The 27,645-nt window shown below is 46.1% G+C and overlaps 2 protein-coding genes across 2 annotated transcripts; one reads left to right on the plus strand and one right to left on the minus strand.

Annotated features, from left to right (window-relative positions):
• Window positions 1-3,060: 3,060 nt before the first annotated feature.
• Window positions 3,061-19,520, plus strand: LOC121549802. Its single transcript, XM_041861692.2, has 11 exons — window positions 3,061-3,371; window positions 3,852-3,901; window positions 4,044-4,745; window positions 5,181-6,482; window positions 11,405-11,574; window positions 11,736-11,844; window positions 11,976-12,042; window positions 12,151-12,284; window positions 18,582-18,696; window positions 18,830-18,944; window positions 19,347-19,520. Exons 2-11 carry the CDS (start codon window positions 3,861-3,863, stop codon window positions 19,358-19,360), a joined length of 2,769 nt encoding a protein of 922 aa, XP_041717626.2. The 5' UTR covers window positions 3,061-3,371; window positions 3,852-3,860; the 3' UTR covers window positions 19,361-19,520.
• A 2,825-nt stretch (window positions 19,521-22,345) lies between these two features.
• Window positions 22,346-27,032, minus strand: LOC121549624 (lipase member H-like). Its single transcript, XM_041861404.2, has 11 exons — window positions 26,918-27,032; window positions 24,585-24,690; window positions 24,179-24,461; window positions 23,972-24,080; window positions 23,736-23,837; window positions 23,517-23,606; window positions 23,282-23,449; window positions 23,063-23,152; window positions 22,855-22,963; window positions 22,600-22,773; window positions 22,346-22,513 (listed from the first exon to the last, which is right to left on the minus strand). The coding sequence occupies exons 1-11, from the start codon at window positions 26,967-26,969 to the stop codon at window positions 22,429-22,431; spliced, it is 1,368 nt and encodes a 455-aa protein (XP_041717338.2). The 5' UTR covers window positions 26,970-27,032; the 3' UTR covers window positions 22,346-22,428.
• Window positions 27,033-27,645: the final 613 nt, after the last annotated feature.

The following is a 27,645-nucleotide window of genomic DNA, read 5'->3' on the forward strand; positions in this document are numbered from 1 at the left end:
TTAGGGAGGTGATGGTGGGGTTGGAAATTAATAAAGGGAAATATATATTTTTAAAGGATATGTATGTATGTGTATATATATATGTGTATATATGTATGTATGTATATATATATGTATATATGTATGTATGTATGTATGTATGTATGTATGTATGTATGTATGTATGTATGTATGTATGTATGTATGTATGTATGTGTATATATATGTATGTATATATGTATGTATATATATGTATGTATGTATGTATATATATATATATATATGTGTGTATATATGTATGTATATGTGTATATATGTATGTATTCCTGAGTGGCGCAGTGGTCTAAGGCACTGCATCGCATCGCAGTGCTAACTGTGCCACTAGAGATCCTGGTTCGAATCCAGGCTCTGTCGCAGCCGGCCGCGACCGGGAGACTCATGGGCGGCGCACAATTGGCCCAGTGTCGTCCAGGGTAGTGGAGGGAATGGCCGGCAGGGATGTAGCTCAGTTGATAGAGCATGGCGTTTGCAACGCCAGGGTTGTGGGTTTGATTCCCACGGGGGGCCAGTATAAAAAATAAAAATAAAAAAAATATAAAAAAATGTATTCACTAACTGTAAGTCGCTCTGGATAAGAGCGTCTGCTAAATGACGTAAATGTAAAATATGTGTATATGTATGTATATATGTATGTATGTATGTACAGTTGAAGTCGGAAGTTTACAAACACTTAGGTTGGAGTCATTAAAACTAGTTTTTTAACCACTCCACAAATGTCTTGTTAACAAACTACAGTTTTGGCAAGTCGGTTAGGACATCTACTTCGTGCATGACACAAGTAATTTTTCCAACAATTGTTTACAGACAGATTATTTCACTTATAATTCACTGTATCACAATTCCAGTGGGTCAGAAGTTTACATACACTAAGTTGACTGTGCCTTTAAACAGCTTGGAAAATTCCAGAAAATGATGTCATGGCTTTAGAAGCTTCTGACATCATTTGAGTCAATTGGAGATGTACCTGTGGATGTATTTCAAGGCCTACCTTCAAACTCAGTGCCTCTTTGCTTGACATCATGGGAAAATCAAAAGAAATCAGCCAAGACCTCAGAAAAAAAATTGTAGACCTCCACAAGTCTGGTTCATCCTTGGGAGCAATTTCCAAACGCCTGAAGGTACCACATTCATCTGTACAAACAATAGTACGCAAGTATAAACATCATGGGACCACGCAGCCGTCATACCGCTCAGGAAGGAGACGCATTCTGTCTCCTAGAGATGAACGTACTTTGGTGCGAAAACTGCAAATCAATCCCAGAACAACAGCAAAGGACCTTGTGAAGATGCTGGAGGAAACAGGTACAAAAGTATCTATATCCACAGTAAAAACAAGTCCTATATCGACATAACCTGAAAGGCCGCTCAGCAAGGAAGAAGCCACTGCTCCAAAACCGCCATAAAAAAGCCAGACTATGGTTTGCAACTGCACATGGGGACAAAGATTGTACTTTTTGGAGAAATGTCCCCTGGTCTGATGAAACAAAATTAGAACTGTTTGGCCATAATGACCATCGTTATGTTTGGAGGAAGGCCGAAAAACACCATCCCAACCGTGAAGCATGGGGGTGGCAGCATCATGCTGTGGGGGTGCTTTTCTGTAGGAGGGAATGGTGCACTTCACAAAATAGATGGCATCATGACGAAGGAAAATTCTGTGGATATATTGAAGCAACATCTCAAGACATCAGTCAGGAAGTTAAAGCTTGGTCGCAAATGGGTCTTCCAAATGGACAATGACCTCAAGCATACTTCCAAAGTTGTAGCAAAATGGCTTAAGGACAACAAAGTCAAGGTATTGGAGTGGCCATCACAAAGCCCTGACCTCAATTCTATAGAAAATGTGTGGGCAGAACTGAAAAAGCGTGTGAGCAAGGAGGCCTACAAACCTGACTCAGTTACACCCGCTCTGTCAGGAGGAATGAGCCAAAATTCACCCAACTTATTGTGGGAAGCTTGTGGAAGGCTACCTGAAACGTTTGACCCAAGTTAAACAATTTAAAGGCAATGCTACCAAATACTAATTGAGTGTATGTAAACTTCTGACCCACTGGGAATGTGATGAAATAAATAAAAGCTGAAATAAATAATTCTCCCTACTATTATTCTGACATTTCACATTCTTAAAATAAAGTGGTGATCCTAACTGACCTAAGACAGGGAATTTTTACTAGTATTAAATGTCAGGAATTGTGAAAAACTGAGGTTAAATGTATTTGGCTAAGGTGTATGTAAACTTCCGACTTCAACTGTAGATCGAGTGTTTGGTGCACGTTGACTGACCTGTATGGTGAAAGGAGAAAATAAATAAATTTAATCCATTCTACTGTTCTTTGATGAAGACTCTCTCCCTTCTCATATACAGTTAGGATTCATGAGATACCCTGTAAGAGCTTTTGTGCACAAACCCCTTCAGTGTCATAAATGCAGAAGATTTGATCATGTGTCAAGTGTGTGCAGACGGGAAGAGTATAGTATTCTAAATTAAGTGAAATGCTGTAATTGTGGTGGCGAACATGCGCCCAAATTCCTGGAGTGCCCTGTAAGGGTGATGGAGACTGAGGTGGCAAGAGTAAGGGGATCATGAAATGTCACATGTTAAAAAGGTGGACTTTGTGTTATTTATTGCAATGGTCATAAACTACAGTACAAGCGGAGAAGAAGTCTGCGAAAACTGGAATCGTGGTGAATGCAGCTGAATTTTTTGGGGGTATTTTCTTGCCGAGGCCTTGCAAGAAATCCTGTCAGTGAATGTTCCGCCCTCACAGGCCCCTGAGCCTGTGTAGGGTTATATTTTGGAATGAACTGTTATTGAAGAAGTGGGATGGGTTTTGTTTGTTGACGTGTCTATTTTCTTTATTTTGTATGATGTCGTTTCTCCCCTTTTCCCGCAATAGATTTTTTTTTTAATTATTCAGTACCCCGTTCAGCTGGTGGCGGTAATGCACCAATAACATTGGATGCCAATTGCCGTTAAACCCCATCGAAGAAGAAGAAAGAAGACAGAAGAAGACGAAGAAGAAGAAACACACGCATCAGTACAATGCTTAGACAAAGATTTTTACAACTACACTAAGACAGACAACAGCTTGTCGTGAGTGGAAACGCCAAGCGGATGCTTCACATTTATACATCCGGTGAAATATCTGTCTCATTGTTCTATCTGTGGCTTAGCGATTTCGACGCACAGATCGGTGTTCCGGTATCAAACGTAACATCAGTAGAGATTACTCAGGCACTAGCTAGTAGTGTAGTTGTATAATACAATTGTGTGTACGAGACTGGTGTTTTGGTGTTCGTATCCTGTAGTTTCGATAGAAACGTGCAATTGGGTAAGTGCCATGCTAGCTAGCTACATTGCAATATTAGCTATGCTAGCTTAGTTAGCTAGCTAGTTGGCTACAACGACAGCGTAGGCCAACATTAACCATTCAGATGTTTATTTATGTGTGTCAATCTGCTGTAAACAACTACACTGTAAAAATGTCATTTTGAGCTGCCCTCATCGTCCCCTGTTTTCTTCGTGGCAAGTTGGTTTTTAGCCTGGCCTAGATAGCTAGCCTAGTAACATGGCTTTAGTTGATTCAGTGTTAAGCTGTTGTACATTTCAAACCCTTTGTTTCCTAAGTTAAACAACGTGGGAATTAAGTGGCAGCTCATAACCAGAGTGGTATTATCTGCCAAAATGTAAACATCTGATGTTGATGCTTGTTGTATGGTGCCACGGCTAGGGAACGGTTTGTGGTGGTCATTTCAGTATCTTAGTATGTTACTCATTCATACTATTTCTCTCTGTCCACTGATCTCTCAAGGTGAAGAGAATGTCAAGGCCACGGTCACGATCGCCCCACAATTCTCACAGGTGAATACCTTGCACACTGTTCATTTTACCTGCTAGTCCAGTGTGTGGGTCAATACGTTTCCTTCACAATGTTGGCTCAACTCGGCACACTGTATGAAAGGTGCTTTACAATTCAAATGTATTATTTTTTGTGTTATTACAGAGGCAGTCCACGGAGGCAGGATGGCCGGAGGTTCCCCTGGGATGACCCAGACTTCGACCCCCAGCAGGTTCTGGCTGACCTGGGCAGGCTGCCCTGGGAGGAGAACCGCAGCCCTGGGGATCCTCACGAGGACCAGTGGGTCCGCTTCATGGACGAGATCCACCCAGATGGCCACAGAAGACCTATGCCTAGAGGGAACCTTTGCCCAGAAGGCCACAGAAGACCTCTTTCTCCAGGTCTCCACAGGCCTGACCACCACCTCCCCCCAGAGGACTTCCACCATCGCAGGACCCCACCGCCCCCTCACGAGCTGGGCTACGCCGAGCGCAGGAGGCTCTCCCCCCATGATGGAGGAGGGGGTGACAGAGGACGAGTGAAAGAAGAATTCCAGAGATGCGAAGGAGAGAGGCCGCCCCACTCCCCGCAGAGGCTACCCAGAGAGAGGCTGCCATCACTGGCCCCGCAGCACCCTCACTACAGTCCTAGCCACCACCAGAGAGAAGAGAGGGACCAAAGCCATGGGAGGTCCAGGGACCGCAGCCCCAGGGAGAGGGTTCAGGGTGGGGGGAAGTGGGAGAGGAGGGGTGGGGGTGGAGATTTTTCCGGTTCCTATAGAGACAGGAGGAAAGACGACATGCAAAGAGAGCGGAGCACCATCTCTGACCGGAACCGGAGGGAAACTGTTGAAGCGGTGAATCCTGGGTAAATTTGAGCAGTGTTCCGCTGGAGTTTTATGACCAAAAGCCAGAGAAGAAAATTGGAGAGGAGAACCCAGCTTCCTGTTTTTTCTAAGTGCAAACTTCACTCTGCTACTGTCCCTTGTGTAATAGTGTGACGGTATAGTAGTTGTAGATTTAATTGCATGGCTTAAAATGCATCACATGTCTCTGTGATCCCTGAGAACCAGTTAAGTGCATGACATGACTTATGATATAGTTGAAAACTTTACTATTATTACCCGCTGCAATCTAGAGAGGCTGTGCGAGCCTGTGAATACATTTAATTCATATTCTACATGTTTTCCTAAATAAATCAAATGCTACATTACAAATTAATATAACTGTTAGGTGTAGTCAGCATGATTGTATGTCATCTGTTAGTGCTGAACCATGTCACCTGCTCTTTATGTCGACACAGGTACAGGAGGGAGACAGAGTTTAGGGAGCGCCGCCCCTCGTTGGAGATGCCCCGGGAAGGGTACGACGGAGGAAGGCCACTGGGGTGCAGTGGCCCCTCAGGGGGCCATGATGGCCAGGGGCCTGGAACCCTCATCGTGGAGCATGACCATGGTATAATGAACAGCGGGGAGCCAGAACCGTACTACAACCACAAGGGCCCCGACCGCAACCGGAGCCACAGCCACGACCGATTCGGTCACCATCATAACCGGGTCGGAGCCTCTGAGGAGCGGTTCAGGAAGTCAGGCAGCAGATCCAATACCAGAGAGGAGTCCAGGGGCCGGCCTGCACATGAGGAGAGGAGGGGCCCTGTCCATGAGGAGAGGAGGGGCCCTGTCCATGAGGAGAGGAGGGGCCCTGTCCATGAGGAGAGGAGGGGCCCTGTCCATGAGGAGAGGAGGGGCCCTGTCCATGAGGAGAGGAGGGGCCCTGTCCATGAGGAGAGGAGGGGCCCTGTCCATGCGGAGAGGAGGGGCCCTGTCCATGCGGAGAGGAGGGGCCCTGTCCATGCGGAGAGGAGGGGCCCTGTCCATGAGGAGAGGAGGGGCCCTGTCCATGCGGAGAGGAGGGGCCCTGTCCATGAAGAGAGGAGGGGCCCTGTCCATGAAGAGAGGAGGGGCCCTGTCCATGAGGAGAGGAGGGGCCCTGTCCATGAAGAGAGGAGGGGCCCTGTCCATGAAGAGAGGAGGGGCCCTGTCCATCAAGGGAGGAGAGAGCCTACACACAACGAGAGCAGAGGGACTATACATGAGTCCAGAAGAAGCCCTAACCGTCAGGGGAGCGCCATCCCCATAGGCTTCCAGGATAGAGGTAGTCCCACAGATCCCAAGGCCAGAAACAGTGCATTCTGTGGGGCGAGGGGGGTCCCAGCCCGGGGTGGCAAGAGACAGATGGGGCCCTCCAGGAACCAACCTCTCCTCCAGGGACAGCAGGGGTACGGACCCCGGGATGCCAACACCCAGCACTCCCTTCCGGAGCACCAGCGGTACCAACCCAGAGGAGGCAACTGGGACATGGAGCCCAGAATGGAGGAGCCCGGCTGGGCAGAGGAGCGCGACATGGAGCAGGACCGGGGACCAGGGCCGCGAGGAGGCCGGCCGCCAGCACGGGGCAGGATGGGACCCAGGAAACCTCAGCTTAGAGATCTCAATCCCAACTGGAACCAGCATCAGAACGACATGGCAATGCCTCGCATAGGCGCCGGCAAGGAGGAGACACTCACCATCAAAGTGGACATGAAGCGCACCATGGGCCAGAATAGGTAAGGTGTTTCGGACAGCAACGTTTAGGGGTCAAGGGTGAAAGTTCATGCTTCTTTTTAGCGCTCGCTTTCGACTGCAGGAAGACATGTATAGTCAGAAGCCCTGAGAGGAGGAAAGCTAGAAGAGGAAAGATTCGTCAAACTGATTTCTCGATTCTACAAAGCAAGGATTCTACAAAGCAAGTATTCTACATGCTGAGAATTTGTGGTGGGATGCAATTTCTATACCTAGGTCAAACTAATCCTTCATGGTGTGGGGCATCACACAGTGATAAACATGGAGAATGGCCAAAGCCTTCTTTCAGCAGTGGCCATTTTATATTATTGTCCTTCACATTCTCAAACGCATTATATGAAGGTGGAATCAATTCTTAACAGCAACTCCGAGCAAGCATGTCGGGATCTCCTAAAAAATGTGTTTCTTACTCATCCAGAGAAGCAGAACATGTCAGACCAGCTTCACAACAATAGAGAACAGAGATACCACAGAAGAACGGCAGCTTCTGAGTAGAAGGCTACCTATCATCTGAGTAACCTAATGGATCTGTAGTTCTACTTCTAACCCTCATCTGCTCAGGGCAGAGGTTTGCCTCATCAGTTCTTCAGAATTCTCTCTTTCATCCAAATGAACATCCCAACAGGATTGGCAACTCACAAAGGGAGTGGTTGCAACTTCCCTAAGAGCAGCCCTGACAACCAAGAGACCAACCAGCTGATGTGTGAAGAGACACCATCTGTGTGTTTGCAAAGATTTACCGTCATCAGACCCATCTCATCCTACACAACTGAAATTATTTTAACAAGCACAAGGGAATTATACAGAGCAAGGAGCCTGCATGGTGTAACGTGCTGAAGGACCTCTGGGAGGTAAAGAGTGGAGAAGACCGTTCTGCTACTCACTCTACAGCTGATTGACCTGAGTCTCAGAGGAAAAGCCAGAACCCATTACTGGACAAAATGGAAAAGTCTTGGTGCTAACCAAACTGAGCACTAACTGCAGAAGCGTCTCCCTGGTATGGTGAAGGATTGCCCTAATATACATATGGAGTTGGTGAGCCTGATAAGATGTCAGTCACTGAGCCACTGCATGGCTGGATCTGTGTCTTGGTCTGGGGCTAACTGAAGACGATTTGGGCGGGGAAAGTGCCCTGAACTTCAGGAACATCCGTTTGGAACCACCATGTTGTTTTCAATGCCTTGAGAAAAACTTGGAATGATCAGCTCTTGATCAGCTAATCAGAGAAAGACCCTTGTGAAAGGACTTATTTCAGAAGCAAAGTGTTTTAGTGCTAGTCACTGAGCCAGGCAATTCCCCTTACCATACTCTGCAAGATGATACATACACCAAAACACCAGCTCTAATCAAGACTGTCTTTCATTCAGATCAATGTTTAAAGGTAAGTCAACATGTTCTTTCCGTCATTGACTGTGTATAGTATTCTGCAGACTCCTAGAGCAGTGTTTCCCAACCCTGGTCCTCCAGTACCCCCAACAGTACACATTTTTATTGTAGCCCTGGACAAGCACATCCGATTCAACTTGTCAACTAATCATCAATCCCTCAATGAGTTGAATGAGGTGTGTTTGTCCAGGGCTACAACGAAAATGTGTACTGTTGAGGTTCTCGAAGACCAAGGTTGGAAAACACTGTCCTAGAGGATCTTTATACTTTATCTGTCAAAGACACACAAAAAATACTAGGACAATTTTCATTCTTCATCCAAAGTGCTTTATGCGAGATGGACTCATTCCCACTGTGAAGCTTTCCAAAGACCTTTAGCGATCTCAAGCGTGGTATTGCTCACCGTCATCAACAATGATGCTCTTGAGTCTCAAAGCCTAAAGGATTTTCGAGAAACGGTTATCCTAATAATAGACTCGGACTCGATGTAACCACTGCATCACAAAACCTTTAATTCTGAGGCCAAAATGGATCCAAAATTTCCTCAACATTTACACCACAGATACTCAGATGCCTGGCCTCTGATACACATGGCTTTTTTGACCACAGTGTGTTTCAACCTGCTCTCCTTTCAACAAAACTGTTGACTCAAAGAAATTGACAGCATAAATTGAAAGCACAGCACTGAGTTGATCTCACCTCTGAAGGACAACCCAAAGTAACGATGTTGCCCTGAAAGCAACCGAACGCTACAGGTTCATATTACAACTCGCTTTGAGCTCTACCAGACCAGAGGTCACCGCTTGATGCATGACTACAAGTAAAGACTGGATGCTACAGCTTAAGTAATATGGATGTGAACAGACCAGGGAGAATCCAAGTCATTGGATGGAGAAGCACAGTCATTAAACACATCAACAGTAATCAACCTTCTGCATGAAATGAAGGCTTGGGTGACCAACTAGTAGACACAAGCAAGAGTGGAGAGGAGCAGAAGGCAATGTGAAGGTCTGGAGAATATCAGGATGATGTCCAGTCAGAAAAGCAGTGGTTGATGAATGTCTGCCGATAACCACCATGTTGAAAAGAGTGAAAACGACTTTGGGACTTAACACGTGAAAATAAAGCTTTTGGTTTGACTCTTAGAAGCTTTTCCACTAACTGTACCACCACTATTGACCCTGATACTCATGGACTTCTCAGGCAGGAAGAATCATCAAGCTCTAAGAACGTCTCTTCTCCAAGAGGCTCTCAGAACCATATGACTATTGATGAACTGTCATCCGTTTTGCACCAGGGAAACAGAGCTCTGTCAAAGTACTACAACAGCAAGGGGAAACCCAACCCAGTGAGGACTATTCCTGACAGAGAAACTGGACTCAGCCTAGTGAAAAGGCCCCAGAATCAACACTTGGAGAAAAATAAGAACTAAAGTAGTTCAGTGTGGATGAATCCTTATGAAAACACTGAGTATTGCGCTCAAAAACCCCTTAGTAATAAGGTCTCCTATACTGATGGGATCTGCCCTTCGCAGTCTACACTACATACTCAAGATGCAACCTGCTCACAAGGATAACGACTCCTTTAAGAGACCATACTGTCCACATTGGACCAATCACAGACAAGAACCACACTGTCTACTTTGGACCATTCAAGAACGAGCCACACTGTCCAATTTTAGACCAATCAAGGATAAGAACCACACTGCTGACCTTTTTACCACAGGAAGTGGATCACTGACATCCAGAAGTTGATTGACGAGAAATGCAGAGTGAAAAAAATTGAAAGAAGCATGACCTTTCACCTTTGACCCATGCCAGTGTCCTTTACATGACCTCACACTGGCACAGGAAGTGGTCAGGGATGTAGTAGAGGTTAAACGCTGTTCACACCTTTTTTATTTCCTGCAGTGCGATTACACACCTTCTACGCCACATACGCTTTGTTAGCATAAGCATTTACGTTACCGCCCGTTATCTCAACTAGCATTCAGCGTTTCACTAATACATCCCTGGGGACGAGAAATGTCTCACTCTCTTCCTGTTGCGTTTCAAACTCCTACAGGCCTTATTTGGTCTTAAGTGCCTTTTTGCAAATAATTCAAACCAACAGCTCTTGTAGATGGTATACTTAATCAGTCATTTTTGCTTTCAAATGTAAAGGTAAGTATAGTGTGTTTTACAGATACTTTGGTCAAGGTAAGGTTGTTCAGTAAAATGTTGAGCTAAATTTTATTTACAGAAGAGATCCAGCAGAAAACCACTTAACTCCCTTCAACAAATTGAATTTAAAAAAATGACTGCTGCCCCAAACTACAGTTTTTACTTAAATCAGTAGTACACTCTACAGTAACCAGCTACAGCAGCACACTCTACAGTAACCAGCTACAGCAGTACACTCTACATTACCCAGCTACAGCAGTACACTCTACATTACCCAGCTACAGCAGTACACTCTACATTACCCAGCTACAGCAGCACACTCTACAGTAACCAGCTACAGCAGCACACTCTACATTACCCAGCTACAGCAGCACACTCTACAGTAACCAGCTACAGCAGCACACTCTACAGTAACCAGCTACAGCAGCACACTCTACAGTAACCAGCTACAGCAGCACACTCTACAGTAACCAGCTACAGCAGCACACTCTACAGTAACCAGCTACAGCAGTACACTCTACATTACCCAGCTATAGCAGCACACTCTACAGTAACCAGCTACAGCAGTACACTCTACATTACCCAGCTATAGCAGCACACTCTACAGTAACCAGCTACAGCAGCACACTCTACAGTAACCAGCTACAGCAGTACACTCTACATTACCCAGCTATAGCAGCACACTCTACAGTAACCAGCTACAGCAGCACACTCTACAGTAACCAGCTACAGCAGTACACTCTACATTACCCAGCTATAGCAGTACACTCTACAGTAACCAGCTACAGCAGTACACTCTACATTACCCAGCTATAGCAGTACACTCTACAGTAACCAGCTACAGCAATACACTCTACATTACCCAGCTATAGCAGTACACTCTACAGTAACCAGCTACAGCAATACACTCTACATTACCCAGCTATAGCAGTACACTCTACAGTAACCAGCTACAGCAATACACTCTACATTACCCAGCTATAGCAGTACACTCTACATTACCCAGCTATAGCAGTACACTCTACAGTAACCAGCTACAGCAGTACACTCTACATTACCCAGCTATAGCAGTACACTCTACAGTAACCAGCTACAGCAGTACACTCTACATTACCCAGCTATAGCAGTACACTCTACAGTAACCAGCTACAGCAGTACACTCTACATTACCCAGCTATAGCAGTACACTCTACAGTAACCAGCTACAGCAATACACTCTACATTAGAAGCTGTTAGTACTATTATTAATTAGCCTTGATTATCCAACACAGTTAAGCCCTGGTATTCAGCCCTGATCCGAGAGGGTAAAGGCACTCCGCTTTCTTCCTCTCCATTGCTCATCTCTCTCTCCTCTACAGCCAGCTGTGCTACTCTTCAGACCGCCAGCTGTCGTTGGATCTGGTCAACGTGGGCCGCAGGCGCCTCGACTTCCTACCCATGCTAGAGCATTCTGGGACGTACCGGGAGTCCACAATGCACTCTGGGACTTTTGCCCAGGAGATCATCACCCTGGTGCACCAGGTGAAAGGTTAGGACACGAAACGCAGAAATACTACACACAACTCGAAGATGGGCACGCACACACAGTCACTTGTACACACACACTCGCATGCACAGCCCATAGACACGCCTTCACACACATTTAGACAGAACCTATAGATATTTATCTCTCTCACCCCATCTCTCCAGAGCATTACTTTAGGGGTGATGGTGTAACGCTGACTGAGCGTTTCTGTGGTGCCCAAGATGGAGGTCTGCCTGAGGAGGAGCAGGAGGAAGAGAGGCCTACTCTGAACAGGTACACACACACACGCCTGGGTACTACGGTGATGAGACTTAAGAGGCATGGCTTTATGTTTAAGCCTTCAATGTGCTGTTTATAAACTGTAGCTATATTTTATTCCTTTTTCCTTCTCTTCTCCTCTCTAGGCGGTTCAACATGAGTCTGTCAGAGCCTGATATGGAACCTCTCTTCTCCAAAGTTGGCCGCATGCAGGTAGAATGCATGTTTTTAAATGGTGAATGATTGATAATGTCGATGGATAGATGGATGGATTGATTGGCTGATGGATGTATTGATTGTTGTGTGTGTGTGTGTGAACAGAGGCAGCAGCAGGTGGTGAGTGACCCAGGAGACCTGAGACATGACCTGGAGAGGAGGAGACTGGAGAGGCTGGAGGGGGTGAAGGTCACCATCCCTGGAGGCAGGCTCTCACAGTGCCCCCTGGCTGCCGGGAGGTACTACAACACATTACAACACAGTGAAGCCATGATGGACTGTGGATCTGTCTCTGTCCCTTAGTACACTCGTACGTTCGTCACGCGATTTCTCAGACGGCACTGGCCCGATTCTGACGACACTTGAGTGAATGATGCGTCTTGCCATAGAGATCCGGCATTTACAAAATTACACTGACTGGCCAAATGGGGGCACTATAACAAGCGATTAAAAAATGCAAACTTTGAAAGGTCACGCCCCTCACTCCGTTTGACCTAAAGTCATACAATTCGGTACATAAGTCCCTCTCCTTACAAGGAACAAGTTTGCCATGATGGATTTTCCACCATTTAGAATTTTGTGAAAAACACTTCAACACTACTCTGACACCAAATGACCGATCTGCATGAAACTTGATACACTGTGGCATCTATGGACAAATGTCTCTCAACGCAATATTTTCCAGACTAGTACCTAAAACAACATGGCCGCTATTGACCAATAAACATTCACGTGGGCGTGGTCTGGCGCACAAATGCATATAAATCAGTCACACAGGTTGCAAACACTGTCAACACTCAACATATGCAAGAACATTAATGTCGACCAGGCGGTGGCTCTCTAACGGGCACATGTTTTGTTACTATCAGTATATTCTAGTTTGAATTGTCACTAATTGCATCATTCATTGGGGACGGCATGTCTACAGTTGCCTTTCTTGGAATTATCGCTGATCTATGGATCCTTGTGTTCACCCAATCTGTCAGATCAGTGATTACCTCACTAAAGATGGCACCGACAGAGAGGGCTGCCTCGCTTCTAGTCCTTAGGAAACTTTGCAGTATTTTGTTTTTTGATGTATTATTTCTTACATTGTTAGCCCAGAAAATCTTAAGTGTTAATACATACAGCCGGGAAGAACTATTGGATAACAGAGCAGTGTCAACTTACGAGCACTACGACCAGGAATACGACTTTCCCGAAGCGGATGCTTTGTTCGCACCACCCAGGGCATTTGAACTGATTCCAGAGGCCGACCCAAAACAACGCCGCTGGAGGAGAGGGAGCCGGAGCGGTCTCCTAGTCAGACTTAGGAGACACGCACACCACTCATCGCTTCTGAGTATATTACTCGCTAATGTCCAGTCCATTTCCAGACCAATGTGGACGAGATCAGGGCAAGGGTTGCTTTCCAGAGATATCAGGGATTGTAACATACTAAGTTTGACGGAAACGTGGCTCTCTCGGGATATACTGTCCCCGTCCAAGCAGCCATCTGGGTTCTCAGTACATCGCGCCGACAGGAATAAACATCTCTCCGGGAAGAAGAAGGGTGGGGGGGTATGTTTCATGACTAACAACTCATGGTGTAATTGTAACAACACACAGGAACTCAAGTAATTTTGTTCACCCGACCTAGAATTCCTCACAATCAAATGCCGACCGTATTATCTCCCAAGAGAATTCTCTTCGGTTATTGTTACAGCCGTGTATATCCCCCCTCAAGCCGATACCACGACGGCCCTCAAGGAACTTCACTGGACTTTATGCAAACTGGAAACCATATGTCCTGAGGCTGCATTTATTGTAGCTGGGGATTTTAACAAAGCAAATTTGAGAAAAAGGCTACCTAAATTCTATCAGCATATTACATTTACATTTTTTACATTTTAGTAATTTAGCAGACGCTCTTATCCAGAGCGACTTACAGTTAGTTAGTGCATACATTATTTTATATTACATTTTTTCATACTGGCCCCCCGTGGGAATCGAACCCACAACCCTGGCGTTGCAAACGCCATGCTCTACCAGCTGAGCTACATCCCTGCCGGCCATTCCCTCTCCTACCCTGGACGACGCTGGGCCAATTGTGCGCCGCCCCATGGGTCTCCTGGTCGCGGCCGGCTACGACAGAGCCTGGATTCAAACCAGGATCTCTAGTGGCACAGCTAGCACTGCGATGCAGTGCCTTAGACCACTGCTCCACTTGACTGCAGCACTCGCGCTGGAAAAACGCTGGATCATTGTTATACTAATTGCATACAAGGTCCTCCCCCACGCTCCTTTTGGCAAATCTTACCACGACTCCATTTTGCTCCTCCCTTCCTATAGGCAGAAACTCAAACAGGAAGCACCCGCGCTTAGGACTATTCAACGCTGGTCTGACCAATTGGAATCCACGCTTCAAGATTGTTTTGATCACGCGGACTGGGATACGTTCTGGGTAGCCTCTGAGAATTACAGTGGGGAAAAAAAGTATTTAGTCAGCCACCAATTGTGCAAGTTCTCCCACTTAAAAAGATGAGAGAGGCCTGTAATTTTCATCATAGGTTTCATCATAGGTACACGTCAACCAGAAAATCACATTGTAGGATTTTTAATGAATTTATTTGCAAATTATGGTGGAAAATAAGTATTTAGTCAATAACAAAAGTTTCTCAATACTTTGTTATATACCCTTTGTTGGCAATGACACAGGTCAAACGTTTTCTGTAAGTCTTCACAAGGTTTTCACACACTGTTGCTGGTATTTTGGCCCATTCCTCCATGCAGATCTCCTCTAGAGCAGTGATGTTTTGGGGCTGTCGCTGGGCAACACGGACTTTCAACTCCCCTCCAAAGATTTTCTATGGGGTTGAGATCTGGAGACTGGCTAGGCCACTCCAGGACCTTGAAATGCTTCTTACGAAGCCACTCCTTCGTTGCCCGGGCGGTGTGTTTGGGATCATTGTCATGCTGAAAGACCCAGCCACGTTTCATCTTCAATGCCCTTGCTGATGGAAGGAGGTTTTCACTCAAAATCTCACGATACATGGCCCCATTCATTCTTTCCTTTACACGGATCAGTCGTCCTGGTCCCTTTGCAGAAAAAACAGCCCCAAAGCATGATGTTTCCACCCCCATGCTTCACAGTAGGTATGGTGTTCTTTGGATGCAACTCAGCATTCTTTGTTCTCCAAACACGACGAGTTGAGTTTTTACCAAAAAGTTCTATTTTGGTTTCATCTGACCATATGACATTCTCCCAATCCTCTTCTGGATCATCCAAATGCACTCTAGCAAACTTCAGACGGGCCTGGACATGTACTGGCTTAAGCAGGGGGACACGTCTGGCACTGCAGGATTTGAGTCCCTGGCGGCGTAGTGTGTTACTGATGGTAGGCTTTGTTACTTTGAACCAGCTCTCTGCAGGTCATTCACTAGGTCCCCCCGTGTGGTTCTGGGATTTTTGGTCACCGTTCTTGTGATCATTTTGACCCCACGGGGTGAGATCTTGCGTGGAGCCCCAGATCGAGGGAGATTATCAGTGGTCTTGTATGTCTTCCATTTCCTAATAATTGCTCCCACAGTTGAGTTCTTCAAACCAAGCTGCTTACCTATTGCAGATTCAGTCTTCCCAGCCTGGTGCAGGTCTACAATTTTGTTTCTGGTGTCCTTTGACAGCTCTTTGGTCTTGGCCATAGTGGAGTTTGGAGTGTGACTGTTTGAGGTTGTGGACAGGTGTCTTTTATACTGATAACAAGTTCAAACAGGTGCCATTAATACAGGTAACAGTGGAGGACAGAGGAGCCTCTTAAAGAAGAAGTTACAGGTCTGTGAGAGCCAGAAATCTTGCTTGTTTGTAGGTGACCAAATACTTATTTTCCACCATAATTAGCAAATAAATTCATTAAAAATCCTACAATGTGATTTTCTGGATTTTTTTTCCTCAATTTGTCTGTCATAGTTGACGTGTACCTATGATGAAAATTACAGGCCTCTCATCTTTTTAAGTGGGAGAACTTGCACAATTGGTGGCTGACTAAATACTTTTTTTCCCCACTGTATATAGATGTATACGCTGATTCGGTGAGTGGGTTTATAAGGAAGTGTATAGGAGACGCCGTACCCACTGTGACTATTAAAACCTACCTCAACCAGAAACCGTGGATAGATGGCAGCATTCGTGAAAAACTGAAAGCACGAACCACTGCATTTAACCATGGCAAGGTGACTGGGAATATGGCAGAATACAAACAGAGTGGTCGTTCCCTCCGCAAGACAATCAAACAGGCAAAACGTCAAAATCGATACAAAGTGGAGTCACAATTCAACGGCTTAGACACGAGACGTATGTGGCAGGGTTTACAAACAATTACGAACTACAAAAGAAAAACCAGCCACGCCGCGGACACCGACGTCTTGCTGCCAGACAAGCTAAACAAGTTCTATGCCCGCTTTGACAGTGCCACTGACGCAGCCAGCTACTAAGGACTGTGGGCTCTCCTTCTCCGTGGCCGACGTGAGTAAGACATTTAAACATGCTAGCCCTCGCAAGGCTGCCGGCACAGACGACATTCCTAGCCACGTCCTCAGAGCATGCGCTGACCAGCTGGCTGGTGTGTTTACGGACATATGCAATCTCTCCCTATCCCAGTCTGCTGTCCCCACATGCTTCAAGATGTCCACCATTGTTCCTGTACCCAAGACTGCAAGGTAACTGAACTAAATGACTATCGCCCTGTAGCACTCACTTCATCATGAAGTGCTTTGAGAGACTAGTCAAGGATCATATCACCTCCACCTTACCTGTGACTCTAGACCCACTTAAATTTGCATACCGCCCCAATAGGTCCACAGATGATGCAATCGCCATCACACTGCCCTATCCCATCTGGACAAGAGGAATACCTATGTAAGAATGCTGTTCATTGACTATAGCTCAGCATTCAACACCATAGTACCTTCCAAGCTCATCATCAAGCTTGAGGCCCTGGGTCTCAACCCCGCCCTGTGCAATTGGGTCCTGAACTTCCTGACGGGCCGCCCCCAGGTGGTGAAGGTAGGAAACAACACCTCCACTTGCTGATCCTCAACACTGCAGCCCCACAAGGGTGTGTGCTCAGCCCCCTCCTGTACTCCCTGTTCACCCATGACTGCGTAGCCATGCAAGCCTCCAACTCAATCATCAAGTTTGCAGACGACACAACAGTAGTAGGCTTGACTACCAACAACGATGAGACGGCCTACAGGGAGGAGGTGAGGGCTCTCGGAGTGTGGTGTCAGGAAAATAACCTCTCACTCAATGTCAAAAAAACAAAAGGAGATGATCGTGGACTTCAGGAAACAGCAGAGGGAGTACCCCCCTATCCACATCGGCGGGACAGCAGTGGAGAAAGTTTTAAGTTCCTCGGCGTACCTATCACTGACAAACTGAAATGGTCCACCTACACAGACAGTGTGGTGAAGAAGGTGCAACAGCGTCTCTTCAACCTCAGGAGGCTGAAGAAATTTGGCCTGTCACCTAAAACCCTCACAAACTTTTACAGATGCACAATTGAGAGCATCCTGTCGGGCTGTATCACCGCCTGGTACGGCAACTGCACCGCCCACAACCGCAGGGCTCTCCAGAGGGTGGTGCGGTCTGCACAACGCATCACCGGGGGCAAACTACCTGCCCTCCAAGACACCTACAGCACCCGATATCACAGGAAGGCCAAAAAGATAATCAAGGACAACTACCACCCGAGCCACTGCCTGTTCACCCCGCTATCATGCAGAAGGCGAGGTCAGTACAGGTGCATCAAAGCTGGGACCGAGAGACTGAAAAACAGCTTATTTCTCAAGGCCATCAGACTGTCTTTCTTCCACCCAGTGTATTGACCATAGACATATTGGTTTTGACGAGTCCTTTTTTTAAACAACAAAATAGTTTCTTTCATATGTAGTGCTTTCATTCTGGCGGTAGACATTATCTACAAATACATAAAAAATACTGCCTACATACAGACTTCAAAATCACTGGCCACTTTAATAAATGGAACACTAGTCACTTTAATAATGCCACTTTAATAATGTTTACATATCTTGCATTACCCATCTCATATGTATATACTGTATACTATATTCTATACTATCTATTGCATCGGGGGGCCAGTATGAAAAAAATAAAAAAATAATGTATGCATTAACTGTAAGTCGCTCTGGATAAGAGCGTCTGCTAAATGACTAAAATGTAAATGTAAAATCTTAGCCTATGCCGCTCTGACAATGACAATGCTCATCCATATATTTATATATTCATATTCCATTCCTTTACTTATATTTTTGTATTAGGTTTTTGTTGTGGAACTGTTAGATATTACTTGCTAGATATTGCTGCACTGTCGGAACTAGAAGCACAAGCATTTCACTACACTCGCAATAACATCTGCTAACCATGTGTATGTGACCAATACATTTGATTTGATGTAGAGGAAGGGTGCATTTTGCATTTTTACACTTCACTGTCTCATCATTCACTGTCTCATCATTCTCTCTCTCACTCTCTGTCTCAGTGACCATCACGAAGAGTATGGTAGTGAGGAAGAGGAGGTTCAGGAGGAAGAGGAGGGCTTCTCTTCAGGCTGGCCAGGCCTACCACAGAGAGGAGGGAGGTGGCCTGGAGAGATGGTGAGAACTGTGTGTGCATGTGTTCATATTTAGTAGGGGTGTAGGTAAAACAGTGGAAACTATCTGTAGATTTCTCTGAATATCTCTCAGGCTTCTAACTTTCTCTCTCTCGCGCGCTCTCTCGGGGGGTCAGAGGAGAGGAGGCATGGTTAGACAAAACATGGGCGGCCAGCTGAGGAACAACCGGCCTCCTAATTGCCCCGGCAACCATCCTGGACCAATGAAACAACAGAACCGCAGTATTAACGGTCAGTTAGCACCCCAACACATGATAAATATATAGTGAATATAAACCAGGACACAGAAGTTAGAAAGTCCACTGTTGTAACACACAGACCTGTTCAGAGAAGCAGAACTTCTCAACCATGTTCAGTGACCTCAATCACTGATTGGTTGATTGATTGACTATGTAATTCCTACGACAGGGTCTTGACTCTGTTTACCTTCCTGTCTGGTTACATTAGTTAGTCAGTCTGTCCATCTGGTTCCTAGATCTCAATGTCTGACCCTGAGCCAATCAAATCCTCTCTCCTTTCATTTAGCCAATCATCTTGTCCACTAATGGGACCATTACAACCATAGCAGACCTGTTTTTTTAACTTAACGCCTATATTCATTTCTCTCTCTCTTTCTCGCTCCCTCTCTCTCAGGTGCCAACTGGTGAATGGACTCTTGGATGGAGCCAGGGGTTATGTGAGGTTAGCTGTTAAGGTCAGAGGAGTGACCGGGCCAGCTCTATACACTGAATATTCAAAAGTATGTGGACACCCCTTCAAATTAGTGGATTCAGCTATTTCAGCCACACCCGTTGCTGACAGGTGTATAACAGTTGAGCACACAGCCATGCAATCTCCATAGACAAATATTGGCAGTAGAATGGCCTTACTGAAGAGCTCAGTGACTTTCAATGTGGCATAGAATGCCACCTTTCCAACAAGTTAGTTAGTCAAATGTATGCCCTGCTAGAGCTGCCCCGGTCAACTGTACGTGCTGTTATTGTGAAGTGTAAACGTCTAGGAACAACAATGGCTCAGCAGCGAAGTGGTAGGCCACACAAGCTCACAGAACGGGACCGCCGAGTGCTGAAGCGCGTAACGCGTAAAAAACGTCTGTCCTCGGTTGCAACACTCTACCGAGTTCCAAACTGCCTCTGGAAGCAACGTCAGCACAATATCTATTTGTCGGGAGCTTCATGAAATGGGTTTCCATGGCCGAGCAGCCGCACACAAGCCTAAGATCACCTTGCGCAATGCCAAGCGTTGACTGGAGTGGTGCAAAGCCCGCCGCCATTGGACTCTGGAGCAGTGGAAACGCGTTCTCTGGAGTGATGAATCGAGCTTCATCATCTGGCAGTCCGATGGACAAATCTTTGTTTGGCGGATGCCAGGAGAACGCTACCTGGCCCAATGCATACTGCCAACTGTATACTTTGGTGGAAGAGGAATAATGGTCTGGGGCTGTTTTTCATGGTTCGGCTAGGCCCCTTAGTTCCAGTGAAGAGAAATCTTAATATTACAGCAGACGATTCTGTGCTTCCAACTTTGTGGCAACAGTTTGGGGAAGGCCCTTACCTGCACAAAGTGAGGTCCATACAGAAATGGTTTGTCAAGATCGGTGTGCAAGAACTTGACTGGCCTGCACAGAGCCCTGGCCTCAACCCCATCGAACACCTTTGGGATGAATTGGAACGCCGACTGCCAGCCAGGCCTAATTGCCCAACATCCGTGCCCGACCTCACTAATGCTGTTGTGGCTGAATGGAAGCAAGTCCCCGCAGCAATGTTCCAACATCTAGTGGAAAGCCTTCCCAGAAGAGTGGAGGCTGTTATAGCAGCAAAGGGAGGACCAATTCTATATTAATGCCCATGATTTTGGAATGAGATGTTCGACGAGCAGGTGTCCACATACTTTTGGTCATGTAGTGTATATTATAACACACCTAGACAGAACCGGCATCTCTTATTTTCTGCTGCTTGATTACCTGGTAGCGCCACCTTTTCAATTCCATTACCTGACCTACACCTGTACTGACATTGGCCAACAGAACAGGGTTGACGTCGCTGTACCACACGGTCAATGTAAAGTCCATGCAGTGTAGCTACTCTCCTGACAGAGTAGTGTTGTGGGGAAGTAAGATGGCCGACTGATATTTAATTGAGGGGAAGTGATGTCATAATGCAGGGGGGGAGGACCCTGAGCCAGAAGGGGAGCATCCTGTTAGTGAGGAGCCACCTAATTAATTCATTTGTCCTTTCATTCATGAAGTATATTTTGAGTAAGTGAACGCTGCTTTTCGTTGGCTGTATGCATTGCTTACCGAAGAAAAAAAATCAAATATCAAATAAGAGATTACTTCAAATACCATGTTGGCAAGCGTATTGGTGTTGGGTAGTAAAAGTCCCTCGAGTGTAGTAGTAATAATGCATCTTAAATGAGTACAGCCAATTTGGTCATTACCTGTACACACCTGTGTGTGAGCGCTTAAGGTCGGGTACAGAGGTGATCCTTGCTGATATTTAACAGGTGCCTACTTACACCTAGGCCAGTCTTTGTTTAGGTAAACGGGGCTGGACAGGATTATTCTACGGTCAGAGGTAATGCCCCTGCCAGATGGATAGGTCAGACTGCTGTTCTATGGTCAGTGGAGACTGACCGGTGGATTAATGCCCCGCTGGACTAACCAGAGCTGACTGGGGAGGAGGATGCCCAGCTGTGCAGGTGGATATCAAGTTGGGATAGTGCTTAGCAGAAACACAGGCAGGCCTTAACCTTTAACCCCACAAGAGCAAGCAGAGGTGATATGGGATCTGGCAGAGAATCCAGTCAGATGATCACAGTGAAACGCACAGTGCATTTATTTCAAATGTAGCTAGAAATACAAAGTCCATAAAAAAATTACTTTACACCACAGTACCATGATTTTTTACATAATAAAAACATCTTGACTTTTTAATCAATTTCCGTTGTTTCAAGTCTTTCTTTTCAGCTGCTCAGTTATGTCAGAGTTGCAATACAAATGGACAAGATACTGACTCCCACACAAACCAGGATCTACACTGAGGAGTTATAAGAGCTTATGACTGGTTATAGCAGGTTATGAATGCCCTCTGACTGCATTAAAATACAGAAATGTCATAGCAACACCACCATCCTTCATAAGGCAGAGAGTGAGAGCAGTCCAAAACCCCCTCATGATAAGGTACATCCCACTGATCAGCAGCATCATTATTAATGTCCTCAGTAATGTCTGTATGGTCCACCGGTGTTCTGTTGTCCTCCCAAAGAACAGTCTGAAGGCCCTTAACCCACACTAATCCAATCTGAAAGAACTGGAGAGCTGTGAGAAACATGGTGATTGCTCCACCTAGTCTTCACCTTCTATGCCATGTGTCAAACTTGTTCCACAGAGGGCCGAGTGTCGGCGGGTTTTCGCTCCTCCCTTGAATTAAGGTCACTGATTTGTGAGGAACTCCCCTCACCTGGGTGTCTAGTTTTTTTCCTTTCATTTAAGACCTAAACAGCAGACACTCCATGGAATGAGTTTGACACCACTGGTATGCCAAAGCCTGTGATCCCGCAGCTTGGTTAGACAAGACGGGCAGTGGGGGGGTGGGACGCTGTCATCTTTCGGCCCCTTCTGGTTCATCTGTGTGTGTGATTGGGGAGGCCCTGTGTGTGTGACTGGAGAGGCCCTGTGTGTGTGTGTGTGAGGAGAACCTCCTCCGGTGGTGGCTCAGAGGCGAGGGTCGCAGGGCAGCGGACGGAACGCCACCTCAATATTCTCCTCCATGATGATGTCATAGCGACACATCAGCGGGCTGGAGGGGTGAGAGAAAGGTATAGTTGGAGAGAGGGGGGGGAGGAAGGAGGCAGAAAAAGGGAAAAGTGTGTGGTGGTCTCTCACCTGTCGGGTTGCTCCAATGGGGTGAGGCGGATGCGGAGTAGTCGGATTTTGTAGCGAGGGCCTATCATGTTGCCAGTAGCGATGCGGAGGGATATCTTCTGGACGGGCTGCAGGTCCTCATCAAACTGGACCAACAGACGGGTGGAGGTGAACTGCTCAAACCTGAAAAGCTTACTGATGGTGAGTGGGATAGAGAGTTAGAGGTCTTACTGTCACAAGTGTATCTGTTCGTTCGTGTGTGTATGTGAGACGTACCGGTCTATGCGTGCCTCAGTGAAGTTCCTGCCACTGTGTAGTCTGAGGATGACGACACCCCAGCGCAGGTAATGGTTCCATGTCACCATGTCCACCCTGTAGCTGGTCTCTACACACAGGACACACACAATTCATATTTGAGAAATCACTGCTATAGAAGCATTATGTATGTTAATCACTGATTGATAATTAGGGGTGTGGGACTTACTTTTATAAGGCAACGTGGCAGTGGTGGTGAAGTAGGCCTTGGTCTGTCCCAATCGCAACAGAGTATCCCTCCACCTGCTGATGTCATAACCTGGGGGGTAACCATGGATTGGTATGGCAATCAAACTACTTAATAGAGGATTTGATGACAAGCATATTTTCCCTTGTTTATAGATTGAGGGAGATTCTGGGTTGACCAGTGGGAAGTCTGTCCTCACACCTAGCATGGGACAAGGGGCGGGCTTAAAGGCTTCACACTGCAGACACTGCCCATCCAGGAAGTCGCTGTACGAGGAGCAGGGGTATGCTGTGAGGCTGCAGGTCCGGTTGAGAGCACACAGGTACAGGAACACAGAGCGCTGGTGGTCACACACGAAATATGACTTCCCTACGAAAGAGAGAAGCTGTGAGTTATTACATGAGTTATTGTGTGTGTGTGTGTGTGTTAGTCTCACCTGAGAAGATGGTCTTGGGGCAGCCTGGCTGATCAGATCCTCCGTTGGCATAGTAGTCAATATGGCCATGTTGACCTCTGAGACCAAACGCTACGTGAAAAAATTACAGATAATACAGGACAACATGAAATTCAAAATGTTCTTATCACAAAAACACACATCTAGAGAATCCCTTGCCACACACACACACACAAACACACACAGCATGTCAGTACTTACAGTTCATGTCAGTGTGTAGTACGTCTACAAACATGGCATCTGAAGGATCTAGTCTCTCCTCAGCAGTCACTCCAGTGAACATGGGCCCTGCTGGGTCCAGACCTGGACAACAATGAATATTATTGAAACAATGAATACATTAATTAATACATCAATTAATTAAACCATTAATTAATCATTTAAATAATCCATCAATCAAATAGTAGCTTTTCAGTCACAGACAGTCTCTCTCACACCTGTAATGCGGCCGATCTTGCCCTTCAGGTTTGCTCCTACGAACCCAGCTAGGTGAGCTCCTAGACTCACCCCAATCAGGTGGATCGAACTCAGAGGCGCTCCCTCCGCCTACACACACACAGTGAACAATTAGCATCATTGACACAAGACTCATAGAACAACTGATTATAGATTCACAGAAAACTAGCAATATCCCGCTCACACACCTGCATGTTGAGTATGAAGCTGGTGAGGTTGTTGGCAGCCTGTCGTGTGTTGGCCACAGCAGTGAAGTAGTTAAGGTTAGCAGCTCCTCTGTTCCAGTCCACCACCAGGATGTTAATGTCCTCTTGCTCAGACAGCAGCTGGACGATGTGGTCCACCCAGACCGGAGGGGCCCCGGTGGGCCGGTAGCCGTGAATGACGAAGGCCGTGGGCAGGGAGAAGTTGAAGAGTGGCTGGGAGGACAGGTGGTGATGGTTCACCTCTCTGCCACAGCGCAGGTTAGACCTGGTGGAAGGAGGAGGGAAAGGAAACGGAGAAGGAGAATACTTTATTTAGAAAATGTCATTTTACTTTTTACCCAACCGCAGTCACACACATTCATATTCACACACACACACTCTAACCTACTTGGCGTAGAGCAGCAGCTTGACGTTCAGGGTGGTCCCGAGGAAGCACTCATGGAAGTCCAGGTCTGTAAAGTCATCACACAGCTCAACTACACCACTCTCCTGGCCTGGGGAGAGAAGGGGAGGATGTGTAAGTGTATTCATTGATACCCTGCTAGGTCAGGGCCAGGTCATTCTCTGATGAACCCCAACGTATTCTTCTTCTTTCCTTATGCATTTAAACATGAGCAGACAGCTGGTGAATGGAGACAGAGTGAATACCGAAGATTTCTATTTATAAAGATAGGCCAGAGCTTCTCGAACTCTGGCCTGTTTACATTGTTCTTATAATAGAACACATATTCACCCCTACCATTCTGTCTCACTTTCTCCCCCTCCCCTAGCCACTGTTCTTTGCCACAGGTGAAAGGTTAAAGGTGCCTGTCTGAACCTTGCTCTGGAAAATGATCCTCCTCTGTGGATTATTTTGCTATGTGATACTGTAGTGTCCCTCCTTGGCTGCAGCCAGGCTTTGACTGTATGGCGCTAGGGGCTTTAACCTTTTACCATGTAGAATTAGCCACAAGACTGCATTATGAGTTTTAGCATGTAGCATTGAGTGTCATGATTCGGTAGCATTAGCATGTAGCTTGTTAACGTTTAAACAACATCAGTTATTAGTGTTAGCATGTAGGCTAGCGCCCAGTGTCATGCTAGCGGCTTTAGCGGTGATCCATGCTCTCTAATAGCAGCTTGTCCTCTGCTGCTGCTCTCAATTGGATCATGCTGCTATAAAAAAGCAGCTCATCCTGTGACATCTCTCTATCTTCCTCTGTGGCCCCAATCCCCTTTCTCAACAATCTTCCTGTCCTCTCTGTCATTAATTCATGACCCGTGAACACAAACACACACACACACACACACACACACACACACACACACACACACACAGGGCTCACTCCATTGGCACACAAAGCAAGCAGCACTAACTGTCCCATAGACAGAACTGTCCCGAGGCAGATGGGGAAGTTTTACCTCTCTGAGCTCTCCCTGGCCCCTTTCTCTGTCTGTGGTCACGCACACACACTTACGCCCATGCACACACACCACACACTATAATTCCTCCACTCAAGGATATTTGGGGAAGAGAAAGAACATACATGGCAGTTATTTGAGTCTGTTCTGGAGGGAGTGTAGAAAGATGTCTGAAACCTTGAGTCTGCTAACACACAGTGGTTCTCAAAACTCCTCAGGGACACCCAGACGTTTTAACAATTTGCTGTAGCTCTGAACTAATCAGCAGTTTCACATAGAAATGTGACTCATTTACCCACCCCTGCACAGGACAAAGATTTAAGATCAAAGGCCTGATTACCTGCATGTCCACCAATGTTGTTTACATGTTGAAATGTCCCTGTGGTCTGTCTTACATAGGGAAAAGCCGTACAAGCCTTAAGACCCGGATCAGTGACCACTGCCGCAATATACAGACAGGTGAGACAAAAAACCCGGTTCATTTTGTACAAGCTGGACATCCTATTAGTTCTCTGAGATGCATTGGAATAGAAATTGTCAAGATGTCACGCAGGGGAGGGGACATTGAGAGGAAACTTCTTCAAAGGGAATCTTTCTGGATCCACAGGCTCAACACACTGTCTCCTCTTGGCCTTAACGAGGAGTTCGACTTAAAACCATTTTTATAGTTTCAAAATGTCCAAATGATTGTGTGCTTTTTTACCCAAGTTGAATATTATATGTATATATATATAAAAAAAACTGTAAATATTGATCACATTCCTTGTGTATGGTCATATATTTTGAAATATTGAATGTCGATATTGTGAACCTGTTATATATTTGTACCTCCTGTTTCAGGAAGTGATGTCACTGAGTACTGCCCCTAATATATAGGACCTTCCACCCCCAACTGGGATATGGATGCCTGATGAAGACCTAAGGGTCGAAACGTTCTTATAATAAAATCACCTGGGAGCATCAGCAGCAGTATGCAGCGTTTTATTTTTTATTTTTCAGCTCTGAACTAGCTCACCTGATTCACCTATTCAAGGGCTTGATGATTAGTTGGCAAGTTGAATCAGGTGTGCTAGATCTAGAATAGATTAAATACATGTAACAGCTGGAGGTCCCCGAGGAGAGGTTTGAGAAACACTGTGCTAACAGATGTGAGACAGAAAACAACACATTTCTCTCTTTTTCTATCTCTCTCTGTAAACTGTGTCCTGGATTAGGGGGGATAGAGGGGTGAAGGGGTCAGAACAGGCAGACCTCACACAACTAGCTCAACACCCACCCATGCACACACACACACTTTGGTCATGGAAATATGAGTCTTACCTTTGCAGAGCATGAGGGAGCCCACCAAACTGAGGAGTTGCCAGAGTAACATCCTTACAACCAAGATAAAGAGGGAAAGAAGGAGGGAGATAGAGGAAGATCGGATGATACTAGAGGGAGGTTTGTCTGAGAGAGGAACGACTGGGAGCTCTTAGTAATACAGACTGCGAGAGGGAGGGAGGGAGCAGGGGAGGGAAGAAAATAGCTAACTGACCATGACCAGAGCAGAAAGAAAGACAGATGTAGTCATTGAGGTGACTAGGTTTGTTGGGATCTGGGTTACCCAGTGAAACTCTTGAGTAGTCTTTTTTGGTAATATTTAGTGCTAATAAAGCATTATTGACTTGTACTGCAAGAGGGGAGAGGGAAGGCACAAGACATGACACGTGTTATTATTATTATTATTATCGTTGTTATTATTATCGTTATTGTTATTATATTATTATTATTATTGTCCTCCAATGAGTCACCATGTGGCTCCTAATCAGTCTCTCCTTCCTTGCCTCTCCTTTACGCTCTACTCTCTCTTCTCTCCATCCCTCTCTCATGCTATCTGCCTCTATGTACTCAATACCATCAATCCCAACTCTCCCATACATGTGAGAACCAGGGAGGACCAGGGTGTAGCTGGCCAGCCCAGGCAGGAGTGCTCTCTGTGGGGCAGCTGTGTTCTGACAGGAGACTCTCCGTATGGAGCTCCACATGAGCAGGGTTATTAATTGCATCAG

This window comes from Coregonus clupeaformis, chromosome 34, assembly GCF_020615455.1.
Source record: "Coregonus clupeaformis isolate EN_2021a chromosome 34, ASM2061545v1, whole genome shotgun sequence".
Classification (NCBI taxonomy): domain Eukaryota; kingdom Metazoa; phylum Chordata; class Actinopteri; order Salmoniformes; family Salmonidae; genus Coregonus; species Coregonus clupeaformis.